We start from the raw sequence: 24,915 nt of genomic DNA, 5'->3' as shown, positions 1-24,915 counted from the left end.
GTTTCCAAAGTCATTTAGGTTTGGTTAGAGCCTGCTCAAGGCTTCCCAGCGGTGCACGCAAAAAAACAAGGCTGCAAGCCCCTCTTCTTCTGTGAATGACAGGTACAAAGAAGGGCTTGGGCTGGGGTGAGGCTTGCAGAGTGCTGGGCTTGCTTGCTCCTGCTGATCCGGGATGGGGTGGGAGAGGAGCTATTGGTAACAGAGGTGTGCTGGGACCTCCCCCAGGTCGCTCTGCCCAGTGGATCCACCGTCGCTTCACCGGGATCCTCTGTCCCATGTGTCCTCGTGCAGTGCCAGCAGCGGTGGTGGCTGGCTTTTGAGTGCTGCAAATCAGTGGCAGAAACAAGGTTTTCGTGTCCTCAGCTGGCTGCTGCTGTGTGCAGTTGTGTGGCACTGGCCGGGATGCTACTTCTGCAGAACAGCTCGGATTTTTTCTGCCTGGAGTTCTGTTCCTTTCCTTCAGCACGCAGTACAATTATGAAGTCATTTGCATAACGTGTACACTTTGCCAAATTTTGAAAATTGCCATGTTTGAAAAGGAATTGCTGCCATTCACAGTGCCACACTGATTAATCACAATTAGGGACAAAATACAGCATTTTTATTAAGCTTCCAGCCAGCGGGAAAATTAGCACTTCCTGCAGTGATGAGAGTAATTCCATGAGTGAGAATTCCCGTTTAAAATGTGGTACTTCTGGGCCAGTTTAGAAATAATTTTCACACTTTTGAAAATACTCTCATAGCTATATGGAAGTTGCCTAAAAGTCCATTGCTGTTACATTTGCATACTGACAGCATCCTGTTAGGAGTTAATTACGTGGGTTTTTTCATATTTTCCTGATGTGGTTCCAGGTTAGATAAACGCTGACGTAATACCATCGCAGTTTGAAAGATGCACATACCTGTCTGCGTATTTTACTGGAAGTCATTTAAAGGCCAAATCTTAGACTAACAGTCTCTAAGTTTTGGGGACCTCTTTGCAGCTTCCTCAGCCTGTCCTTGTTTTGGCTAGAACGAGCGTCAGTGCGGGCTCCCGCAGAGCGGCGGCAGGACAGCGCAGCCCTTTCCTTTGCCAGTGGTAGGAGTAACTGATGGCAAGGCTTTTACAGCAAGTGAATATATTTGAAGAAAGAGAGTAAATTATTCCAGCATGGCAGGTACCACCGTATTTTCAGCGACCCCAGAACTGTTCACACATCAGAGGTAGGTTGTCAGATAAATACTCCCAGGTTACTGGCAGGGCAGGGAATCGCTTTCATTCTCTTGTCACGCTGACTGTTCAGTTATTCCCTACAAAACTGAATACAAAATGACATCTTAGCTGCTATCTCGAGTTCACAATTTCTGTCTTGCAGCCTACCTCTCCCAGGAAAGTCTCTAAATGGCTGTGCCAAAATAGCGTTTTAGCAATCGGACTGCATTTCCCCCTGTTTTATCTTGTATGGAGTGACTACTAATTGAGAAATAAAGTAAGTGAGAATGACCCTTTTGGCTGGTGATTGTGGCTTTTACCTGGGAAGTGGGCCACTGGGGTTTCAGTACCTGCTTCAGTGAAACTTTAATTACTTGCAGAAAGTGGAATTGTATGAAGGAGAGAAGTGAGCGGCCCTCAGCCTCTGCATAGCTATCAACCAGCGATAGGCGATGCGCTCCAATCCCCCCGGCAGAGAAGGGAATTAAACCAGGTTACTCCCACAACACAAGCAAGAGGAAGGCGCATCCGACAGAATTGTGAATCTAACCTTGTTTTCTGCTGCTCTTCCGTACAAGAGCCCCAGCCAGAACGTTTTGTTACGAATTATGTCGAGGCTTTTTTCTAACAAATTAAACACTATCAGGGAAATCTATTTCATCATCAAACATCAAAAAAATTGAGGGTTTTAAAAAAGTTGTTTTATGAGAACCAACATTTTATTTGATTATCTTGAATCAGCTAAAACAAACTCAGTATGCTTCTAATCTTGCCAGTGAATTTAGGTGTAGGTAGTGTGTACTGTATAATTTATATTCTGTGCAATACTAACACATCACATTACTTAAAATGTAAATGTATTTGTAAATATGCACACACATATCATATATGTTTATATTATTTTAGATTTATGGACAATATATAGAAGTCTTGTTACAATAAAATCTACAAAATTACTAACAGATTTCTGTTGAACTGTGGCCAGATGTGGCAACCTCTTAGGAGTGTCCCTTTTCTTCATCATTGTCTCTATGCTGCTTAGTGTTAAAAATCTAGGTTTTCTCCCCTCTTTAAAAAAAAAGCGCGTTATCATAATTTGTTTGAAATAATGTGTTTAAGTTACCAATACGTGATATATTCCAGCACTCATGAAAGTAAGATTTCTAGATAAACACCGATAGAAATATTTTTAACCGTGTAAAAAAAATCAATTTTCATAAGGTTACATCTTTTTACTTCTCTGTATATACAAAGAATATATTAAAAGAGAGATTAAATTTTACTCTGCAGAGTGAAATGCAAACAGAAAATTATTTTTCATTTTTCAGTGCAAGCCATGGATTATCATTTATTTATGAGACTTTTTTTAATCTAGAATATATGGAAATCTTTTCTTGAAGCACAATGTAATATTGAATTGGGAATGTTGTCTGACAGTTTTCTTCTTGCAGTTGCACAGAATGATTCTACTGTATGAATTTTTTAAAGAGGCTTCAATATACTCTGCATTTGAAAGGGAGGAAGTAATCAGAGTAATCTTGAAGGATCTTATAAATGCATCTCCTCTATCCCCTCGTTCTTCAGACAAACTTCTGCAGAAAAGACCAGGCTGTAACAAATTTTAACATCAAGGGAAACGTCCAGGTATTTTTCACTTGTCCCAGGATGTATCTGCGTGCAAGAGTTCATTGCTGTGGCCAAAACACCGACTGAGTCACTCATTTCTAGTGCTTTTTCATTCTCCTAAGGGCATTACTCTAACATAATCAGTACAGAGGGCTGGATTTTAATCAGGGTGTGAATCTGGTGGTGAATGGGTCCAGCCTTTAAAGGGTTTATTACTTTTTGTCTGAGAATGTGTGGTGGGAGTCAAGTTAAAAAGCTGCTTTACCCCCCAAAAGTTTCTATCCCTCATGATAGAACTATCTTTTTTTCTTTTTGCAGTTGAGTGTAACTTCCCTTGTTTTCAGAGGAAATTATCTTAAGAGCTACTGAGGTAGCTGTCCTCTTCCAGTATTTCAAGTCTGTAGGTGCATAATTGGAAGGATCCTCAACAAATGTTAAATAGCATGTCCAGCTATTACAGCAGATTTGTGGCTGGTATGAAACATGTCTTGGAAGCTGTAGTTTGTATCAGAGACCAGAGGTCAGCCAGTTGCACTTGTTTTCCTAAAAACCCTGGTGTAAAACAGGCCCTGTGAAATGTGGACAGGTAGTCAAAGCAAAGGACAGAACAAAAGATGCAAAAATAATGCCTTTATTGCAGATAAAATGATCAACAACAGAGTGCCTTATAAGTCAACATTTCTGGTATTCGTAAATTATAGTGACAGAAAAAATGTAATGCTAACCTATTCATTTAGGTTAATACGAATTTTACATTAAGATGCTTACAGTTTTTATATATTAAAAGAGTCCTTAGAGAGAAATGAAGCCAATTAAGGAGAAATAAAGACCTGTGTGTCTTTCTGTACATATACCTTCATCTAAATGCAGTTGTGTAAACAACAGAAATTCAAGGTATTTATGCACCACTTGCTTTTTCTTTTCCCTTCTTCAACAATTACCTGTACGCTAGTGATTATCATTTGAGTATCCTAAGGAGGAAATAACTAATCTTTTTGCTGCAGAGGAATACTGTGACAGAAAATAGTTTTCTCTGAATTTGTTTAATGCCTAATACAGTGATGGCCAGTTAATAAACAAAGTATTTTGTATTAATTTCAAGCAGACATTCTGCTTTCATCTTCAGCCTTCTGTTGTATTCCATTGTACTGAACTGAGGAATCAGTTCTGCCAGTCTCTATTCTTTGTCAGTATTTTTATATTGTTTGTATCACTGGAGCAACTAGAAGTTGTATTTGGGACCAGATCCTAAATCAGTGAGAACAGGGAGAACTTCTTACAGGAAAGAATATGGGAATATTCCTTATATAAGAAATAAAAGCTTTTACGTGTTGACTTTAAACTTTCTAGGGAAGCTAATTTTCATGTAGGTTCCACCTAAGCCAGTTTCTTCCCTCCAACCATGGCCAATGCCATATGCCTCAAAAAAGAAGAGTGTAATGTAATCTACATCCTTGTCTTCGTTTCTTCTAGAGTGTAACTTAAGCTGTAAAGCATGCAATAACATGAAGTATGAGAACTGGGTCTGCTGAGCTAAACCGTGTTCGATAAGCATAATGGCTTTACAGGAAGGAGACGTGGTGTCTCTCAAGGTTCCTCTGTGCTGGTGAGATCCTACCCCTGTCTCCTGCAGCCCGCTCCGGGTCGATGAAGGGACACGATGCTCTGGCTTTGACTCGGCTCATTGCCTTTGCAGAGCTGACCTGGCAGCCACCTGGCACTGACAGGCAGCAGCCCACTGGCCCTGAACCAAGCGCGGGCACGCAGTGCGTTGGGGTTTTGTTGCAATACTGCAAAACGCGGAGGTGCCATTCCCTCACCCTTCCCACGCACACCGCCCTCGCGGCACGCTGGCTAACGCAGATAGTCTGCAGAGCTCTGAGAGAAAGGTGGGGACGAAGGTTTTGCAGTGTCTACGCAGACGTTATATCAGGCTGGTTTTCAGTTTTTGTCTGGAGAAACCACCAAAACTGTACCACAGAATCACAGAATGGCAGGGGTTGGAAGGGACCTCTGGAGATCACCTTGTCCAACCCCCCTGCCTGAGCAGGCACCCCCAGAGCAGGGGGCACAGGACCACGTCCAGGCGGGGTGTGAATGTCTCCAGGGAAGGGACCCCACAGCCTCCCTGGGCAGCCTGTGCCGCTGCTCTGGCACCCGCACAGGGAAGGGGTTTGTCCTCATATTGAGGTGGAACCCAAACTGGGTTTTGGCAGCTCTGGTCTGACCTTATCACAGCCATGTTGTTTTACCATTACATGAGATAAGATATGGAGTTTGGATTGCAGGTTCAAAAGAAGTCTGCAAAAATCAACCGTACTTAAGAAAGTACATCAATTTTAGAAAGAGTCTAATAGCAAAAGTCACAGTATGTTAAACATAGATAATTATGGAGGTCCTTCTAATGTTCAAGGTGGGCATTTAATATCAACACATCCTGATACGTTTGACATTCTGGTCAGAGTAAGAAAGAGCTATTTGTAAAAAGTTACATATGGTCATCTGAACTAATTGCTAAACCGACACTACATTAATTAGATAATTAAAGATTGCGAACATGTGGCTATTGTATTCCTTGGGCATTAAGCCAACAATTTCTGTGGCTGGGAATGTGTCTGTTAACATAATTCACAATTCATCTGCTGTATCCTTCTTCTTCGGAATAAATAAGCAACATGGGTCTTAAATTTAGATTAGAAAAACTTGTAACTGGTATTTTTAAATTGAGTTTTAAAGCACATTTATGATTTCCATTGCGTTTATGTTTTAGCACTTTTGAATGGTGGCAGCTTTGATTTTTTTAGCATCCATCTCACAAATTAATAGTATTGATTTTTGTTTTAGATTTATTGTTAGCATTTTGGAAAGTGTTCTGTAATTGTAGATACTTTGTAACATGAGACCTAGTGCTCCCTGGTTTATTTTGAAGAGGATGAGTGTTGGCACACAGTTTGAAGAACTTTGTAATAGCAGTAAATTGTCTGTGTGGTTTACCTTTACCTATCAAGGTTATTTGTCAGAAAAATTATGTCTGATAAGTGGGATTCATTTCAGTGGGTGACAGACTAACTTCACAAATCCCTATACCAACTGGTTGCTTTTGTGTGTGTGTGTGTGTGTGAAGTTTTGGTTATTATTTTTCTTGTTCTTAATTTGAAAGTAAAATCTGTGGTCTCACAATGACCTTAAAGTGACTGACCCCTAAATCTAATCACTCCAGACTCTGTTGAAAATTGACAAATATGTCAAATTTACCTTTGACTATCAAAACATTTTAAAAATATTTCATTTGCTAGAAGCAGTAGTAATTCTTAAGTTAGTAGTTATCGTTCCAGTGTGATTTGGTCTTACTGCTTTGTTGATATCCATACTGTGAGTTTATAGCAACGTGTAATCTTCTCATCTTATTCTGAATTATCAATTTTGTAAGAGTAAAAAAATTCAGTTTTACATTCTGGATGAGCAACTTATTGATTGGTTTAGCGTGAGCAAAATGGTCACAAATGGTCAATACATGGTCAAAAAGGTGTCAGAGGCGTATAAAAAATAGATCTATAGATTTTATTTGCATGTTTGTTGACTTAAATATGCTTGCTTTCTTTTTGCCTTTCTATTTTTTTTTTCAAGTCAGTTGAAACAATTATTTTAATGACAGGAACTCAAAGTCACTGAGGAGAAAGAGCTATAGGATTACTTCTTATCCAAACAAATGACCATAATTACACTTTGTTTGTATGCACTGGTTTTAACAAGAAAAATGTATCATTCTTCCAAATTTTCACTAGGTTCAGGTAAAAATTGTCATTAGAAGATATAGTTACCTCCGTTATTATTTTCCCTGGATAGGATTTTTTTTAAATACAAATTTCTACAGCACTGTGTATTGTACACCTGTGTCTGTGTTCGTATCCAACCCAATACAAGAGTCTCACATTTGTGTCAAAACCACTGCAGTATCATGTGCACTCCCACCATATTATCTGTTACATCGCCACAGTGATGTCGAGATAACTAATGAAGATAAACTTGTCCAGACAAAAGCATGAGACACACTCTAAATTACCTGAAAATGCAAATTGCATCTAGAAAGGTCAAGGGAAAAGAAAGTATTTCTGTAGATGGAATTCTATCCAAACGTCGTTGGATGCTGCTACCTGAGTACCTTGTGTTTGGAATGAGAAATTATGTTGAGTCATTTGTCTAAGCAATTGGTGCTGCATTAGAGATCGGTTGACTGAGATATAGAGTGTATTTTACTCTTTGTTATGAAAACTATCAAGACATTTCAAGAAAGAAAATCCTTGGCAGTGTGTTGTGGGTATATCTGAATAACTGATGACAGATACAATGTACTTCACACACACAAAAAAATCAGATTTACTGAGATACTTAAATTTTGTTAAAGTAAAAGAGCCCACAGAGTTGGCAGACAGTAGCAGTACCTAGTTCTATGAAAGAGCACAAAACGCTAACTGTGCAGGTGGCCTGAACAAAATGTGCTGTGGCATACTCATTTTCTAGTAAGCAAGCAAGGACTGGTTATGCTTTTGAGTAAAGCTGTCAGATTTGGGGCCTCATTCATCACCATTCCGAATAACAGGCTGTTCATTGACATCTTTCAGAGTGGGAGAGATAGGGAAGAAAAGTGAGGATGCCCTGTGATAACCAAGGAAGTCTGCAGAAACCTAGAAGGCAGAGGGAAATCGGTATACATTTTTGGTTTTTGATTAAGTTCTCTTCAGTTTCAGCACCAAAGTGTGGTCTGAAATTTGTCTTGCACTGGTGAAGCTCCATCCCTAAGCAACATGTACAGCCCAGAGGCTTATTGTGCACAACAGCACGCGTGTATGATGCAGATTTTGTAAGTCTAAATGTTTCAGATACTTTGTTTGTTCGCTACCGCTTGAATGCAGTTCAGCAGCTGACCCAGCAAGGGGAGCTGTAGATTAGTGTGGACAGTTCTGTGGCTTCATAAACCAGAAATTCTCAAATAACAGCATTTTTCTTGAGGATCTGTTTTACTAAATTTCTGAATTTTCACAGTAATTTCAAGGGAGGGTTCCATAAAATACTTGTCTGCAGGTTGTGTGAGAGCTGTTTATTCTCTCCCAGCCCACCTACCCTCCCCCCAGGCTTAAAATGTTTATAAAGCTGTGCTAGTTTTGTCTAATATTAAAACAGCATCAATATCTCTATGTGTGATATTAGTTCATCTGGTCCTGGATAATCTGGTACAGGAGTCAATGAACTTAATGCAGTATTGGTAATCCAAAAGGGTTTGAGTTAAGTGTTTTTGACATGCAGAATCAAGAGTCAAGGGCAAAGCAGACTTTAAATATTCCTTCAGCACAGTCTGGTAGGGATGTAATTGAATACCTCAGGTAAAGCATCTTATCAGAACTAAAGCTGGTTAGTGTCTCATCACCAAACAGGGAGGTGCTGTGTGTCTTCTCCACACAAGTGCTCTTTTGACATTGTTGAAAGTCCTTTGAGGTGTCAGTTCACACTGGAAATTCTGTCAGGGATGCATTTGCACATTATAGGATAAATTCTACTTCATCCCAGTTGCTCCACGGCATGGTTGTCATTCTAGCATTTTGGTAGTTAATGCCAAAGCAGCTAAAGGATTATGAGAAGTTGCACAAAAAGGAATCAGGAAAGCAATAAATATTGCATGTTTGTGTTGTTAATGTGATATAAATCCTCACAGTAAAATAGAGAAATGTTTCTGCTCAGACTAGAATTATAGATCATATGTTCCTTTAAGAGGCATACGGAGAGAGTTTAGTGAAAAGACATGTATCGGGAGACTAAACTGCCAGAAATTTTCTATCACAATCTATCTCTGGGGTTGAAAAGAATTGTGCAGAGGAAGAAGTCTGAGCATAAACAATGTGTTCAAATGTCTGTGAACAGACGAAGTTTTATGACTGATTTTGCTGTCTTACAGCTGCATTATGGGTATTGCGATACCTGATATTTTTATTAGACAGCAGCCCCTGTAGCCATGCAGGCAGGGGCAATTCTCGTTGCAAATAAAGGCCCTCCCACCTGTGAATGCCGATGGCATCTTGGGCAGGTAGAGGGCTCAGGCACGGTATTCAAAAACAAAGGGTTCAGAAGAGAGATGGAGGTTTTACACTCTGGTTTGTATTTTTTCAGTTGTATTTCTAAGTGTATTGACAGATGAAGGCGTTGTCATTTCATCCTTTAATTTGCATATTTTCCTTCGTTACTGGTACTCCTTAAGACTTTAGTGTGCATTTTGTTAAAGCAAAACTTACTAGGGTGTTAGCTATATTTTCCATCTATAAAATACTTGCATATTTTGTGGGAGATGCAAAATAATTATAAATTTGAATCAAAATTTTGCTATTGTTACATGAGGGGAAAAAAAAAAAAAAAGAAAAAAAAAAGGCTAATTCCCGTAAGTATTATCTATTTGGACGTTTACTTGGAGAGATAATTTCTTACATTCTGGGGGCACTGGAGGCTGAAGAAAGACAACTCTCAGGACTGTGAAACGTAGAACCTTCTCCTGTTTGAAACGATAAAATATCCGAAGTTGGTGAAAGGAGTGTTTTAAACTTAGAAATATTATTTAGTGTGTCAAAAAGGGTACCAGCAATGTTATGGTTAATTCTGCTTTAGTTATAAGAAAACATGAGCTGTGGGGCCAAATGGTAACCACAGTTGGTAGGAGGCTTGTGTGGGGTATTTATTACAAAAGAATTGTCTCAACTTAAGGAGGAGCCTCGCTTCGCTATGGTTTGATTTGTATCCACTTTATACCTGCTTTTCCTCCCTTGTTTTAGAAAGGAACAAGAGCTGACTTTAAAGGCAGAACACAAGAGCTGAGAACAACCACATAAAGTGACTCACTGTCTCCCTTCGTCTCTCTCCCCTCAGCGACCCCAAGGACGTTTTGCCATTTAGAAAACTTTTAATGACATCTCATTTCATTTACACTCACTGCGGTGTGAGCTCCTTGTCCCCCTCCTCCGCTACCACAGTTCGCTCACAGAATAAAGACACGCTTTTAAAATGAAGATTTCTTTATTGTGGTTGTAGTTTTGAGTTTCAGTTATTATCTTTTTCAGTACTTTTCCCTTTTTTATCTGTGTGTGCTAAATGTTTCAATGATATATTTTTCAGGAGCATAAAATAAAAGAAAAAAGTTCCTTGTAGCAAGAGCTGTATTTCACAGTAATATAGTGTATAAAGTAGTTTAAAAATAATATCCTTAACATCTAGTATTCACGGAAAATGCAGTAGATGTGTTTTAGAAATAAATATTCTCAATTTTAAGTCACCAGACTGATTCCTGAGAATGGTGAATAATTCTGTAGAAGCATTTATTGCAGAGCTCAACCACGCCGCATCATTTACAAGACTCTGGCAAGATGGAAAAAATACAACTCTCAAATGAGCAAATCTCAAGCCAGTAATATTCCCCTTTTTTTTTTTTTTCTTTTCATTTTCCTTTCCATTCATAACTGATTCTAAACTTGTGTGAATCTTTCAGAATAACTGTCTTATTGATTGGAAGCAAGTTATAAAATGTCATTATAAGAGTCATTCACTTTTTCTCTCTGATTACTGTAAACAGACACTGATCAGGCAAAATGCTTCTTTTTTTTTCATATATTCTGTGATTTGTTCCTATTATGTATGGAAAACAGCATGAGGAAAATGTCACAGATAGAGAAGGGCATTTATCGTGGGTGATATCTTGTGCTAACACAGCTTAAGATTAAGGATTTTATATTCTTGCAAAAGGCAGGGCACTTCTTGGTCTGTGCTGCGTTACAAAACATCTGCCAAAGCCTTTTTCATACCAGTGTAAAATATTCCAAAATGTAGGAACTCACTGCCATCAGGAGCCACTAAAATCATTAAGTTTCTTTCTGATATGTGCATTTACATGCATATCTTAAATAAGCTAGAATTCCTGACTAGAAATTACTATTTCCAAAATATATGAACCAGTTTTTATAGGTGGGTGATGCACACACGCTGTTAACAAAAATACACCAGAGGAAGGGTTAAAGCAGCTTAGATTTTTCACTCCTTTGGTAATGAAGGGTCCATTCTACAGCCATCGCTTTCAACGCTTAAACCTTTGTACGCTTGGAGAAGGGTTCTTTGATGTGTCTCTGAACGATGGATGTTCAGAATAAGGAGACCTAAAGAAGTTCGTGCTCTATATCACTACAGGAGTGAAACCAGTAAAATTGGAAGATACACTAAGGAAGCTTGTTTTTGTTGGCAAACTGTTACTCTGAGTAGATCATCAGTGTGATTCGGGTGTAGTTGTATATGAAAATTCCCAGAGGTAATACCAAAGAACTATTGGAAAAGCCGTTTTTCAGTAAACTCCCCAATGCAGTTGTACGCATTCCTGGCAAACTGCAGAGATGCTTGGATTCCTTTGGATATATGCGTGGTTAGAAAGTACTCAGAAAGATGTGGTATGCTGCCTGCAGTAAGCCAAGTGAGAAAGGGTTTCCTGGAAGTAGCAACAGTTGTTGCCTTTACTGTGAATTTCTGTTGTCTTGTCTCATGAGACATCCCACTTCCAACTTTTTAGCAGGTAGATTAGTTCTCTCTAGGTTTCTAACACTAAGGACTCTTCTGTGGCAAGGAGCTTTGGAGAAGCAAAAGCTGCTAGCTTATACAACATCCTTTCTATGAATTGACTGGGCATGAAGAATAGTGTCCAACCTCTTAACTTGTTGGTAAACCTGCTGACTTTACTCCCTCCACTTTAATTTCAATGGTAACCAGTAGGCCTCCCTAGTTCTCTTGCACCTGGTTCCTGTTGCACCACAGCCAGTAAACGGAGCTGCTTTTTATTAAAGATACTCTTGTTGGAATCAGCTGGGGAAGCCAAATAAAAAAATAAGTGGAAAATATAAAACGAAAGCAAGTAGTGGAGAATTTTCAGTGTGTGTTATTGATTCCCTTGATTGTGAGCACGCAGGAACACTGACACTCAGTGTACCTAACTGTGATTTTATTGACTATAATTTCTACCTTGTTTATACTGCTAAAGTCTGTTGGTCACTGTGACCGATGGGTTTCACTCATTCCGAGTCTTCCAGCTCCGACCAAATAGTCCTTTGTTCTTTCTCTTCATTTTTTCTTAATACAACATCCTTGCCTCTTCAAGTTTTGTATGCGCCGTGACCACTGCTAAAGTGGAAAATAAAAGCCTTGTGGCAATTCCTTAGACTCTAGAGGGACACACGTTTTTAAAAGAGTTGATCTTCATTCCTGGGAAAATTTGATGAGTCGCTTAATGAAATCCTGTCTTAAAGATAAAGGCAAAGCAAGAGGTAATCAGATATTAGGTGTCAGTAACAACAGATGACTCCTGTGAATGTAGGTCCTGATAATTTTAGTGTTTTCTCAATTTATACTACTTATTTTTTGTTTATATGTAATATGTGAGCTATTTTTCATGCTTCATCCAATCCGATTACCTGTGTAATAAGCAGCCAGCACAAGTTATAGAACATGGCACCAGTTCTCCAGGTTAGCAACATCTTGATTCTACTTAATTTATAAATTTCCCAGGCCCAGACCAAGATGCCAAATCTAGAGACAGCGCTTAACCTGTAAATAGGGCTGGATGTCTATGGAGGTTTTAAGATGTGAAGAAACAGGGAAGAGGCATAGGGACAAGAAACATTACAAGTTTTCAGGCATGGATACCACAGTAATGTGCAGGAGATGTGTGTATGCTTGGGTGAGTGGGAATCACTGTGGGTGCTCCCCCGGCCTCTGCGGCAGCCCTGTTTTCTCACCTGCCTCTTGCTGAGGCACCTTTCCTGGAAATGCTCTCCTGTCTATGCACTTGCAGAGGTGGAAGAGATATATGGAAATAGTACAGTGCTCTATGGTTTTGTCTGTCTGTCTTTTGTGGTACTTCCCTGACCCAGGGCTGTTCCGTGTCTGTCTTCTTCCTAAAACAGATCCTGATGTTATAATACGCTCCCATGGAGAGAAGAGATGGGAGAGATGTCTATCTTCAGCCTTCTACATGGAGAGAAAAATCTGTCTTATGCAAAGATCCTTTTCCAAGGTCTTCTGCTACCCACAGATCCTGCTGTGGGGGAATTAGAAACCTTGACGTGTGTCATTCCTTTTTTAATCTAGTTGTGTTGTAACAAAAAAAAACCCAACCAAACAAAAAGGAGTGGTGAGCAATTTACTTTTCAAATAACACAAAAAACATAAGTCAAAAATATTCATGTTTCTCCTCTAGTAATTTTAATTTTCACATTTTTCTGGTGTATTGCATGGCAAGACGTCATTAAGAATTTTATGGTAATGATTACATTAGCCTTACAAACTATTTTCACTGGGCTTTTTTACTGTCACATTTGCTACATAAGCCTAATTTTATGTTATTGCAATGATGTTCCATGGTGTGTTCAAATAATCGATAACAGTACAAGGGTTGTTCCATTGGGATCACATTATATGAGTTTCTAATATACAATATATGCTTTGATGTATACATGGAGTGTTTGCTGGTTTCCCCCCTCTTCTTAAATACAGAAATTTCTACTTGTGTTTATTCCCCTCGTCAGCATACTTTATCATATCAAAGCCTTTACAGACAGCGTAGAACTACTGAGTTATGTTTGGGTCATGTTTTGCAGTGTGCCCTTTAATACTGTAGCTTTAGAAATGCAATTTTCAGCCTCTGCTTATTAGAATATGATAAAGTATTCCTGGTCTATGTCCAGCTCCACTAATCTCCAGACTACACTTCATGAATTAGGCATGAAGATTTTAGTCAATGTGCTTTCAAAGACCAATGTTTAGGGAATCATGGATTTTCTACAAGCTGAGGGAGAAATCTATAATAGGAAGAACTGATTTTCAAACACCATATTCTGTAGAAGAAATGACCAGTTCTGGCTCGGAAACAGAAAAAATTTCCTTTTAGAATACTCAAGAACTGGTTAAAAATATACTGTATGTTTAAACTTATAAAAGGAGTAGCTTTTTAAAATGTGCTGTAAGTGCTGTATAGTGTATAGAGGCTCATACATATTAGATACCACGTAGACACCTCCCGAAGTGTGGGTTAAAAAACAAGCCACACTAAAGTTGAATCAGTTCAGCAGCATTAACCTGCTCACTGATGGGCGTTTGTCTGCTTTACCTGTGTACCGTCCGTGCGCAGCAGATCCTGCTGGTGTGAGGTCTGACACGGGGAAAGTAGAGGTGTTGCAAGTTGGAACATTTAACAGAGTTTAAATTCTGGCCTGCTGCTTTCATTTTCTCTGAAGGCCAGGTCCGAGTTAAAGAAAGTCATACAGAAAAATATACATTCATAATGCCATCCAGTCTGACTCCTAGGTGTCCACTCGCGACCTTAATTATCTTTTGTTTCTCGTCAGGACTCATCATCTTGATTTCTGTGGCTCAAAGATGATTCATGAGCTAGTCATCTTGAGGGAGACCTGTAAGCAATCACTCAGGCTTGAGAGAACTGTAAACAATATTCACCTCACTGGGAAATGTCACCTGTTGGTATACTACATAGCTTGACTTTAATATTGATTTTTTTTTTTAAGAGAAAGGGGGCTATCAAGGCAGTATTAGTTCAGTCAGTCACTTTTTTATAGAAAAGACTAGTAGGACTATGTAAGTCAAACTTTGCAGTGTTTTCACAGATCTCTCCTAGAGTGTAATGTGTAACCCGTGTCTTAGGAAAATGCAGCACTGTTACACAGTCCTATACTGGATATATTTCTTGCAGAGCAATTACTTACAGAGTAAATAAGAAGGTACCCTTTCCACTTTTTTTGGCATGGGTCTATACTAATGAGTGTTGATAGTGTCTAGCACCTTGTAGTTACTACTGAAATTATACTAAGAATTAATAAAGTGATGTTTAGTCATTGAAGAATTAAAGGACAATTGTAACTTATCTGGATGCCGATGGGAATCTTTATGCCTGAAGGAGATGGCCCTGTATAATGAATCCCATCATCCCTGTCCCCTTCCCCCAAGACAGACATGTTGTGAGATGGAGGGGAGAGGATATGTCAGTGCCTTCACAGTATTTTTCCTGCTTTTGGTAAATCATAAGTAACATGACATGCTGACATTGCTTTTGTTTGCTTGTAGTTTTTAAAATATTTGTTGTTTCTTGGAAGGGAAAAATTTTTTCCGTCCTGTGAGGCAGCCATGTGTGTAGTATTATTTTCTGCATGTAATACCTGTTGCATGTACATGTGCACATACACATATATTCATCTCCACTACTGTGCTGGTTTTGGCTGAGGTAGAGTTATTTTTCCTCAGAGTAGCTAGTGTGGAGCTGTGGTTTGGATTTGTGCTGGAAACAGTGTTGACAATACAGGGATGTTTTAGTTTCTGCTTGGCAGGGCTTACACAGAGTCAAGGCATTTCTGCCCCTCACCCCACCCATTGGGAGGGGACACGGCCGGGACAGTGACCTCAACTGACCCAGGGGTGCCCCACACCACACGGCGTCAGGCTCAGCACATAGAGCTGGGGGAGAAGGAGGAAGGGGGGCATGTTTGGAGTGATGGCGTTTCCCTTCCCAAGTCACTGTACATGTGATGGAGCCCTGCTTTCCTGGGGATGGCTGAGCACCCGCCTGCCTGTGGGAAGGAGTGAATGGATTCCTTGTTTTGCTTTGCTTGTGTGCACGGCTTTTGCTTTACCTCATAAACTGTCTTTATCTCAACCCACGAGTTTTCTCAATTTTACTCTTCCGATTCAATCCCCCATCCCAGCGGTGGGGAGTGAGCGAGTGGCTGGGAGGGGGTTGGTTGCTGACTGGGGTTAAACCGCAACAGCTACCCATGTGATACACTTACCTAGGAAAAAAAGTCTAAATGCTGGCTCTTATGTTTTTCTTTCCCAAAATATTGAATAGATTATCTCTGGTAAAACTGATTCTCAACCACACATCATGTAGTTGAGGGCAATCCCAGGAAACATAGAAATCTATGTCTCTGATTTGCAGGCTATTGACTACATTGGTAATTCTTTAGATTGGAGCAATATACAACATCACACAAGAGCTTTGTGCTCTTTTTCAGCACCACAACAGCATCCCTAAAAGGAAAATGAGACCTATAGCTGAATATAAATTATGCCAAATGTTGAACACCAACTTGCATCCTTCTGTATTCCCTATAAAGTCAAGCAGAACGATAAGCAGGATAGTAGCAATCAGTGTTAGCCCTGGCTGGTGACCGTCAGAACCGTGGTAGAAAACTGCCAGCAAGCCCCAGGTTGTGGAAGAGTCTTTCTGTAGCTTGCAGCTGTGATGACCAGTGCTGGGAAACAGGCACCCCTGAAATTTACTTTAGCGATGAAGCATCTACATTGAACAGGGTGTCTGGAAAAAGTTTGCTGTTGGTGGAATGAGTTACATTGCATGTACGCCCTCCGCGAATGACAGACCAAACCCCATCCTCTTGTTCTACCATTTCCCTGTACTCTGCAGCCTGGAATCAGCCGGTCCAAAGGTTGTGGTACAGGCCCTTCCTTGACATCTGTGTAACCAGGAAGCAGGGAAAAGTAGAGCAGTAAACCGAAATCCTCAATTCACAGACCTCGTAACGCAGGAGTGTGTAAGGGTTTAATGTAAAGCAGGGGAGGGTATTAATACACCAATAAGAATAGGATGAAAAAGTTGTGTTGAAATTTGGTGATTGGAATAACGATTAGCACTGGTTCTTTCTTTGGAAAGAACAAAAGATTGAGGTATCTGTATAATCATGGTTTCACTACCTGTTTATTTTCTCTGTGGAAAAGTAGAGACAGATGAGATTAATAGCAGGAGTATTAGACTATGCAGATCTCAGCTTTTGAGTACACTGCTGTATTTAAAATGCCATGCTGTGCTTTGCTATGTCATTCAGTAGTTTTCTTAGAAAAAACATTTTATGTTTCGTTTTGCTATATAAATGTGCAGCATCAGCCAAACATCAGTTAAGACAGAGAGAGAGCCTATTAGGAGGCTGTCTTTCAGCCACTGGGAAATTTAGAGTTTTAGTTTTACATTGTACCATCAAAGTTGGTGCTGTTTCCTAAAACTTGTTATTAACTTGATAACCCGTTTCTAAAATTTGTCCAAATAACACGTTAGCATAGCTGGAAGGGTGTGAAGGTCTATTTGATAGTTCCTTCAGCTAAAGTGAAAAGCTGAGAAAGTAGTCGTCTGCTAGTCTTTGACTTCTTTGTGGTGCTTTCAGTGTTCTTTGGAAAACAGAAGGAGCAGGTATATCTAAATTATTAGATACTAGGCTATCAAATAAATGGTTAGGCACTTGGAGCTACAGAGAAGCACCTCATGATTTTCAAAACAAAATCCAAGCAGCCGAGGAAGGTAAGCCACTGCACTGTGCGCATGCTTTTGAAAATTCCAGTAGGCCCATAGCTTCCTTTTCAAGTTTCTAAACTCCTTTGAAAACACCGTCAGTGATGCCTAAAGCCCAAGCCTCTTAAAAGCCTAATTCTGAATTTAAAAATTAGGTTCCCAAATCTTACCAAATTTCAGTGGTATTCACACTTCCAGCTGCCTGAGTCACTTTTGAAAAGAAGATATGTGCTTCTGAGTTGCACATTTTTCTAACAGCACTTTCTTAGCCTGGGCTTGCATTTGGCCCCAGGGGAACAGCAAGGAGGGAGAACAGGGACGCTTTGTTCTAGATTTCCAAAACTAAAATATTATTTACTCAGCTAAATTGCACATACAATTTACCTGCCTAATGTTGAAACCTGATTCATTCTTGATTGCAACGTAACAGGAGTAAATATTCTTGCATGAGATTGTTTTGACAGGGTTTTTTGAATGACACATTAGGTGTGCTAAGGTTCCTCACTGAGTTTTACTATATGGTCTTAAATGATTACCTAAACTAACTCTGTCGTAACATTTTTAGCCCTTCGAGGGTCATTGTTTCCTCTCCATTTTTAAACCCTTTTTAGGTACACTATAGATACTGTTAATAAAACTGCATTTTTCAATGGGTTCTGGAGATTAGAATCTCAGATTACTCTAGTTTTTCTATATATTGCAGGAAGTTACTGTTGGCATTGTATGTCTTTTCCTGCATTTGTGGGCAATAATGGATTGCAGAGCATCTTACAGGTTTTTTATTTCGCCAAAATCCATACTGGTTAGACATATGCCTATAATTCACATTTTTGTAACTATCATTAGAACTCCTGCTGATGATTAATAGACTGAAACTTTTAGGACTGGGTCTTAAAGGGTGCTTATCTAGAAATCCTTAAGGAAGGACAAATAATAAATTACTTTTTAACATTTGTATTTATAGCAAATATTAATGTGCTCATCTGTTTTCTGACTGAAACGGGATAGTGATTCTAAGACTACAGGAGGAAAACAGAGGCAAAACTGTAATCCTACTGAAGGGAAGGGGGAGTTGGTCACTACTGGGCCACCAGCCCTGTGTATTTGGAGACAGCGAACTAGTCCTAATGCTCTCGTCATGTCAGATTTTAAGCAGTAGTTGAGCATCCCAACCTTATCTTCAAAGGAGGGGATTCAGGATACCTGTAGATCAAGGTAGTTATTTTTATCATCAGTGCAAAATTTACTAGTAAACTTGTATGTTACCTGAATGATCATATGTATTTTTGTTTGTTGTTTGTTTTCCATTTGGTCCTGTTATTTGTTACAGAAGCCTTATTATATTCTCCGGGTTCTTCTTAACATTTCTCTGGATAAGTCTGAGATTCCTACATCCCTGCTGTGCTGCTGTAATGATATGCTGCTTTCAGGATCTTAGCCCAAACCAGCGTATCTTAATCTAGTTCCAGAACCAATATGAAACAACATTTTTTACACCAGCATTTTGGGGTTTTTATGATTTAAATTAATTGTTTTCTTTGGCATGAAAATACAAAATGACCGTCAAACAGCAGCCAAGTACAGTTTAGTGGGAGAAGAAGCTGAAGCAAGCAAATTTATGACAGAAAGAATATTGCAACTGGATTGGCAACCTTGGTTTTCCCTTATGGCAATTATTCAAATTGTTTTCAGAATACACCTTAGTTATAGAACATATTCTTAAACTTATCTTTTAAAGCTCAGATGTGCAATAATATAAAGGTGTGACCTCGTACCCAGAAAGGTTTTTGGGGAGCTAAGTCTTTGCTAGCAGGTGCATATGAATCTTGGCTCTGAAATATTCACTGAATTTGAGATTGTTTGCCAAGCTAATAACATGCTAGTTGTCCGGTTAGATCCTTTATAATGTGAAAACTATGATCCAGTTAACATTACCTTATGACTACACAGGGATAAATAAAACCCATCATTTTTCTGTGTTAACTTTAAACCAAATACAATTCTTCTGTAATTGTATTTATATGATATTGAATTTTACCTTTCTGTCTCTGATAAATGCTGTCAAATCACAATTGTTTTGGATCATCATCCCAAAAACTTTATTGTGCTTATGGTTCTATTTATTTTAGGACTTTATCCTAAATGAGCAGAGCTCGTTAGGTCTGAAAAGACCCACACACGCGCACACACACTCTCACGCCCCTCCACAGGCCCAGAGCTGTGAGTTAACAGTTGGCACAGTAGGGCAGGAATTGAAAATACAGAGTTTTTAAACACAGTGTAAAAGGTCACCATTTTCAACACCACAGAATTAAATACGGAGAGATATAATTTTTATTTTTGTTATGTATTACCTGACTTTAGTGATATTTGGCTTATTTATGCTGAACTGGTCATGTTAGAGCTTTTTTTGTCCAGTCTGTCCCCCACTGAGACTTCAACTCCCTGTTATCACAAGAAAAACTTCCTCCTTTTTTAAAGCAGATATTTTTTGTCATCAATCCTGTTTGATTCAGTCCTACACAAGTTTGAGCAAGCCACATATCCTCTCACTAGGATCAATTTTACCCACGAAGTATAGATTGAAATACCTGTGTGTGTCAATTTGACAAAGAGACCAGGGGAGGTATCTTTGCTAGAACTGCATTACAGTTGACAGATTCGTCCCCCCACCTGCAGGTATTGACTGAGCGTGTGGAGGGTCTTGCATTGCTTCAGCTACAGTCTTGGCTTTGCTGTGGCATTACTGGTGTGTGAGCGCGTCATCTTCTCCCATGGACCAGCTGGGGATATACACTTCAAGTTCGTGTTTCTTATTTGGAAAATGTGCATTTTAGGAGGCAATGGAAAGAGCTGGAAGCAGAGCTGAGCTAACAAACTGGCGAGGATAGATGATTGGTAGGAAGAAGCAGATTTGAATGTGCTCTTTGAATCCCCCTTCCTACTGCAGAAACCTCTGAGTACTTTGGGAGAGATCACTGGGAACAGCCCACGTGGAATGTGGACTTCTTCAGTGGAGAGATCTCTGTGTGATACTGGCAGAGCTCTTGCAGGTGGGAGCTTCTGCATGTCAGGCTTTCTAAAGCTGCCACTGTCAAACAAAATGCAGCGCCATCCCTCTCTGCTAAGACATGCCAGGAAGGGAAATGTTTTTTTTCTCAGTTGCAATTTAGAAGCATGAGGTAAAGCAAAAAGACCATGAGATTCCAAATTTGGAGACTGGCACCATATAGCTAGAAATAAAAAATGGGGGGGGGGGGGGAATCTATCCAGTAGATATATGTGGGGCCCCATCTGTACATAGATATACTATTGTACTTGTTAGCAGACAAAAGGGAAAAGAAATTGGAGCAAATAAGATATTCCCTCAGTGAGAAAGCGTGAGGAAAAGCCTGGCCTGGAAGATTCCTGACAGTTCTATTTAGTTACCTGGTAGTCCACTGTGCTTTAGGACCAAGGGTTATGATTGTGATTTCCCCTTTAGTATGTAAAATTAGGACTTTCTTTCACCTGTTTAGGAACCCATCCCTCAAAACTACAATCTACTGTTAAGATTATCCTTTCTCAAAGGAAAATTACTTTAATTACAGTATATTGGCTTACTAGACCAATTTTACCTATAAATCTTTTTTCAGCAATACAATATCCAGCCATCTTTGTCAAGGCTTTATTCTGTAAATTAAGTTCTATTTCTGTTACAGGCTTTGTAATAACAGTACATGACCTGCGCTGGCAAGAGCTTACTAGAACATAGGTTAAATGTATTTTAAAGCTCAGATGCAAAAGGTAAAAAAATACACAAGCATATTTCGTCTTGCAAATGAACAAAGATCATTTGACATATTCAAAAACTATGAGTTTTCCTATGGATCATTTGTATCTAAATCCTGAAATCGTGAATATGCATTTCAGCCTTCCTATGTACCGACAGGGGCAAAAGCAGTGATACATCTTTCTTATATAAACTTCTAAAAACTGAATTATCAAATGTAGTGCAGGTGATATGCTTGTATCACAAAGGAGATTAGACTTATGGGTTTAAATCTATTTTTAAATTTTAATATTTTTACCACAATTGCATGAGTCACGTGCCATTTCATTCTTGACTGTGTGTGATAACCATGAAAGCCATGAGAGTCTGGCTCCATGACTCTGCAAGGACACGGGTAGCACAATTAGCAAATGATTCCTAGCAGTTGGACAATTTCTCTTGATGGAGAAAAATTATCTGCAATATTTTCAGCCCAGAAATAAGTTGAATGCAGCTTATGGTATCAAGTTATCTGGCAGAGGCAAGCGAAACAGGATTGTGAAAGTTTCCTAAACCATGGCTATGCTGAATACACTGACAGAACTAAGCAAACATAAAGTCATTCTAATTACTGATGAGCAAAGGGATATTTTGCACTGAATTTCCTCCTGGTTTTTTTTTTTTTTTTAGTGCAGGATGCTATTGTTGTAGTTCAGAAAGCCCCAGGCAGCTTAGAAATCAGGCAAAAATCAATAGCCCACTTGTTGAAGATAAGTGAATTAGCTTGTGTTGAATGTAACTGAGTACCTGAACACTTCAGTGAGCAGCCTTTGTTTTGTGAGAAAAGAGATTTGTGAGGTTTCTCTTCCAAGGGCTGTGGTGGTGCACATCTCAGGTTAATCAAGCTGAGTAAGAGGGAGTTGACCACTTACATAGGGAAATAATCTGTGAATTTTCTTTCTCTCTGTCTTGTTCCTATCTGCTCACCGAGCAGATTTCCATGTATTTCAAAGCTGATGATGAATTTCACAGAATAATTTTAGTGAGCAATAACAAAGGGGACCAGAAGAAGTAGTATTATACAGCAATTTGCCATGGGCCAAATCCAAAATTTCTTTCCTGCTCTATGTGGGCCTGGGATCTATTTCCTTTCACAGTCATTACGTCTCTGGGAAGCTCACCTCAGGTGTCTGTGTGCTGAGAGAAGAGATGCTTCTGTCCCGTGTTGTCAGCACTTGGTATACAGACCATTTCTAATTCCCCTACCCAGAGACAGCAACCCTCTTCCCCGCTCCAAAGGGCTCCTGCTGGCCACCGCTGATGCAGAGGATGGGCAGCGCCTGGTTCCCGGCCAGCTGCTCTGCACTGCTCTGCAGCCTGAGAAGGAGCTCAAATCTCTTCCCACTGCAACCACTTCAACACCAACTTCTGTGTTAATCAAACCTGTCACTAAGATGGTGTTGTCCCAGTCAAGCTGTTTCCAAGTCTCTGGCCTGCCTCCAGAAGTGGAAGAGAAATGCAAAAATGTTCTTGTCCCAACTTTACAACTCCCTGACCCTTCAGCAAGTCTCCAGCTCAGCCTTAACAAGACAGGGTGGTGGCAGGACTCCTTGAAGTGCTGCCTGGACATCCATGGCCCTGGAGGCCATATAAGCAGCAGGAGATGGCCTTGCCTTTTGTTGAGAACTCATGTAATTTCTTTGTGAATAATTGATGAGAGAGACCTGAAGGCAGTCACATGGGATGCATTTCTTGCTAGGGCATCAATCCTCCTGTGAACTGCAGCGCCAGTGCTGAGGAGGAGGCCCAGCCAGTCAGACCCATCTCTGGCCACGGCATTCCCATCCCATCCCATACTCTCTGAGCAGGTCAAAACCATCCTGCTCAGCTTCAGAGAGTTAATAGCAAAATAGTCACCTGGGCACTTTAAACGTGGGGTTAGAGAAGTTTAGATCTCAAACCAGTTGACTTTTATTCATTTTTTAAATGTTATTTATTTGGCATCAATCTCATGAGCTTTTAAGACATCCCTCATGGCTTTTAGCTGCAGAGCTGGCAGGGCAGACCCACCAGTTCTTGTAGTTGATTGTTTTTTTAAAGCAGTAACCTACTCCTTTACTGCTTTGGGCAGTGATCTGCCTCACCCAAGCATCCTGAAATGCAGGAACTTTTTTTCCACCTGTGCTCACCAGCCGTGTAAGCAGAGGCTCCAATGCACAAATGACGATGAATCTACCCTTTTCAGGCCTGACCATGTTGGCAAGTCTGGCAATGCCGGTGATACATCGCCTCGTCCCATTTTCCGTAGTCGTGCCATAAGGGCTGGGAAGCAAAGCTTTTAAATGTTGTCCGCGCTGGCTTGTTTTCAGCTAAATAAATCAGGTCTGCAGTTCCTCCTACATGGTACAAAGGAGGAATCCTTAAACAGTTCCTTAAACTAAAGATGGGGTTTGCTAGTTTAGCATTCCTTAGCTGTGGGACTTTTGACAGCTTGAGACTTCAGCCGGAGAGCTCGTATCAGAAACATGAAACTCTTGTCAGTGATGATGCCTGGGAAGCGTTTCAGATGTGGCCTGCCCTCCACTGTACATCCCACGGCAGCAGCGCGGGGCAGGGCAGGAGCTGAGCCTCACCTCCTCTCTCTCCTGCCCTGGATTCACTTTTGGGGCCAGCCCGGTGGCTCAGGCTGGGCACCTGTAGGTACCTGTTCCTGCATCCCCGACCGCTGTAGAGACTGAGCAGGATTTCTCCTGTAATTACTTCTCCCAGCTGCTGGGGACACTGTGACATCAGGTTTCACGGTGGCCAGGACGCCTTGTTGCCTTCCCACCCTGCTTGTCTTACGGTTTTCCTAAAGCTGGTGCAGGTAACACCTGTGTTTGGTGGAGAGAGCGGCCTGGCACAGAGAAGGCAGGGATGGGGGGACTGCAGGAGGATGGGATGTGGAGAACTAACCAGGGATTGTGGAGGGTCATCAGCTGAGGCTTCTCCTATCTGTTCCAGAAAAATTATGTTCCTGCATCATTCCCCAAACTGTTCTTCCTTCCCGCAGGAACGGTGAACCTCCCTCCTCACCTGCAAGTACTTTATGTTTTATTCTTCAAATTTCTTCTCCAGCACCCTCCAGCACCATCTTTTGCCAACTCCAGGGTGTATGCTTTCACTGTGCTTCCTCTTCCACCCTTTTTATTCCCCACTTATGTATCTGTAAGCATAAGGAGGAGGCTCATCCTGCACTACTTCTCCCCCTAAACCTGTACACGTGCTTGCTGGAAAAGGCTGTGCAGGGAACCTGGGGCAAGGATTCAACATGGTAGCACTGGTCTGTGGTCTTCAGAAATGTCTTTTCCCTCCCTGCAGATGAGGAGCCTGTGGAGGTGTTTGGGGAAGCCAGAACCAGATGGTTTCACCAAACGCCTTCACCTGGGAATTAAAGCAGAGTCCCATGCTCAGTCTGCTCCCCGAAGAAGCTGTGCATCGCTTCTTCCAAGGCCCTCAGATTCAGAGGAGATAATTTGACTCTAAATTTACATATTAATAATTTACATAGTTATTGCAAAGCCTGCTATTTAAAATCTTGATAGTGACAGCAGCATACCATGTTTCTGTTGACTCTGATCTATGGAGTGTCTCTTTACATAAATGAAATTATAAGCCTGGAGACGCTTTTTTCCTTTTTCTTTTTTTTTTTTTCCTTTCTTTTTCTTCCTTTTTAATGCTTAAGGTAGATGACTCTTTCAAAGAGCAGAAATAGTTAAATTAGGTAAGTTCATTAGACCTCTCCATATCACCCCCCATGCAAAGGTCAAGCACACTGCCATGATCCTGTTACATCTTCCTGCCAATTGGTTTTCACCCTCGGTTTCAAAGGGAGCACTTATGACTGACACTTCTGGACCCCTCTGCTATGCAGCTGCTTATTTAGAGCTTTTTGGATCCAGAACAGCTAAAATCAGTGCAATTTCA

General features: G+C 40.3%; 1 protein-coding gene across 5 annotated transcripts in view; it reads left to right on the top strand.

Annotated features, from left to right (window-relative positions):
- Window positions 1-24,915, top strand: part of WWOX (WW domain containing oxidoreductase) — a 537,265-nt gene that overhangs the window by 211,090 nt on the left and 301,260 nt on the right. Inside the window, exon 9 of one of the 5 annotated variants that reach the window (XM_075101324.1) lies at window positions 12,796-13,343. The exons of the other annotated variants lie outside the window; for them this stretch is intronic. Coding sequence (XP_074957425.1) covers window positions 12,796-12,810 — 15 coding nt within the window. The 3' untranslated portion in view covers window positions 12,811-13,343. Of the gene's footprint in view, window positions 1-12,795; window positions 13,344-24,915 lie in introns of those variants that run through there. 5 annotated transcript variants of the gene reach the window in all.

The sequence above is a fragment of the Phalacrocorax aristotelis genome, chromosome 8, assembly GCF_949628215.1.
Source record: "Phalacrocorax aristotelis chromosome 8, bGulAri2.1, whole genome shotgun sequence".
In the NCBI taxonomy this organism is placed as follows: Eukaryota; Metazoa; Chordata; class Aves; order Suliformes; family Phalacrocoracidae; genus Phalacrocorax; species Phalacrocorax aristotelis.
This window is presented reverse-complemented; position numbering and strand designations above follow the sequence as displayed.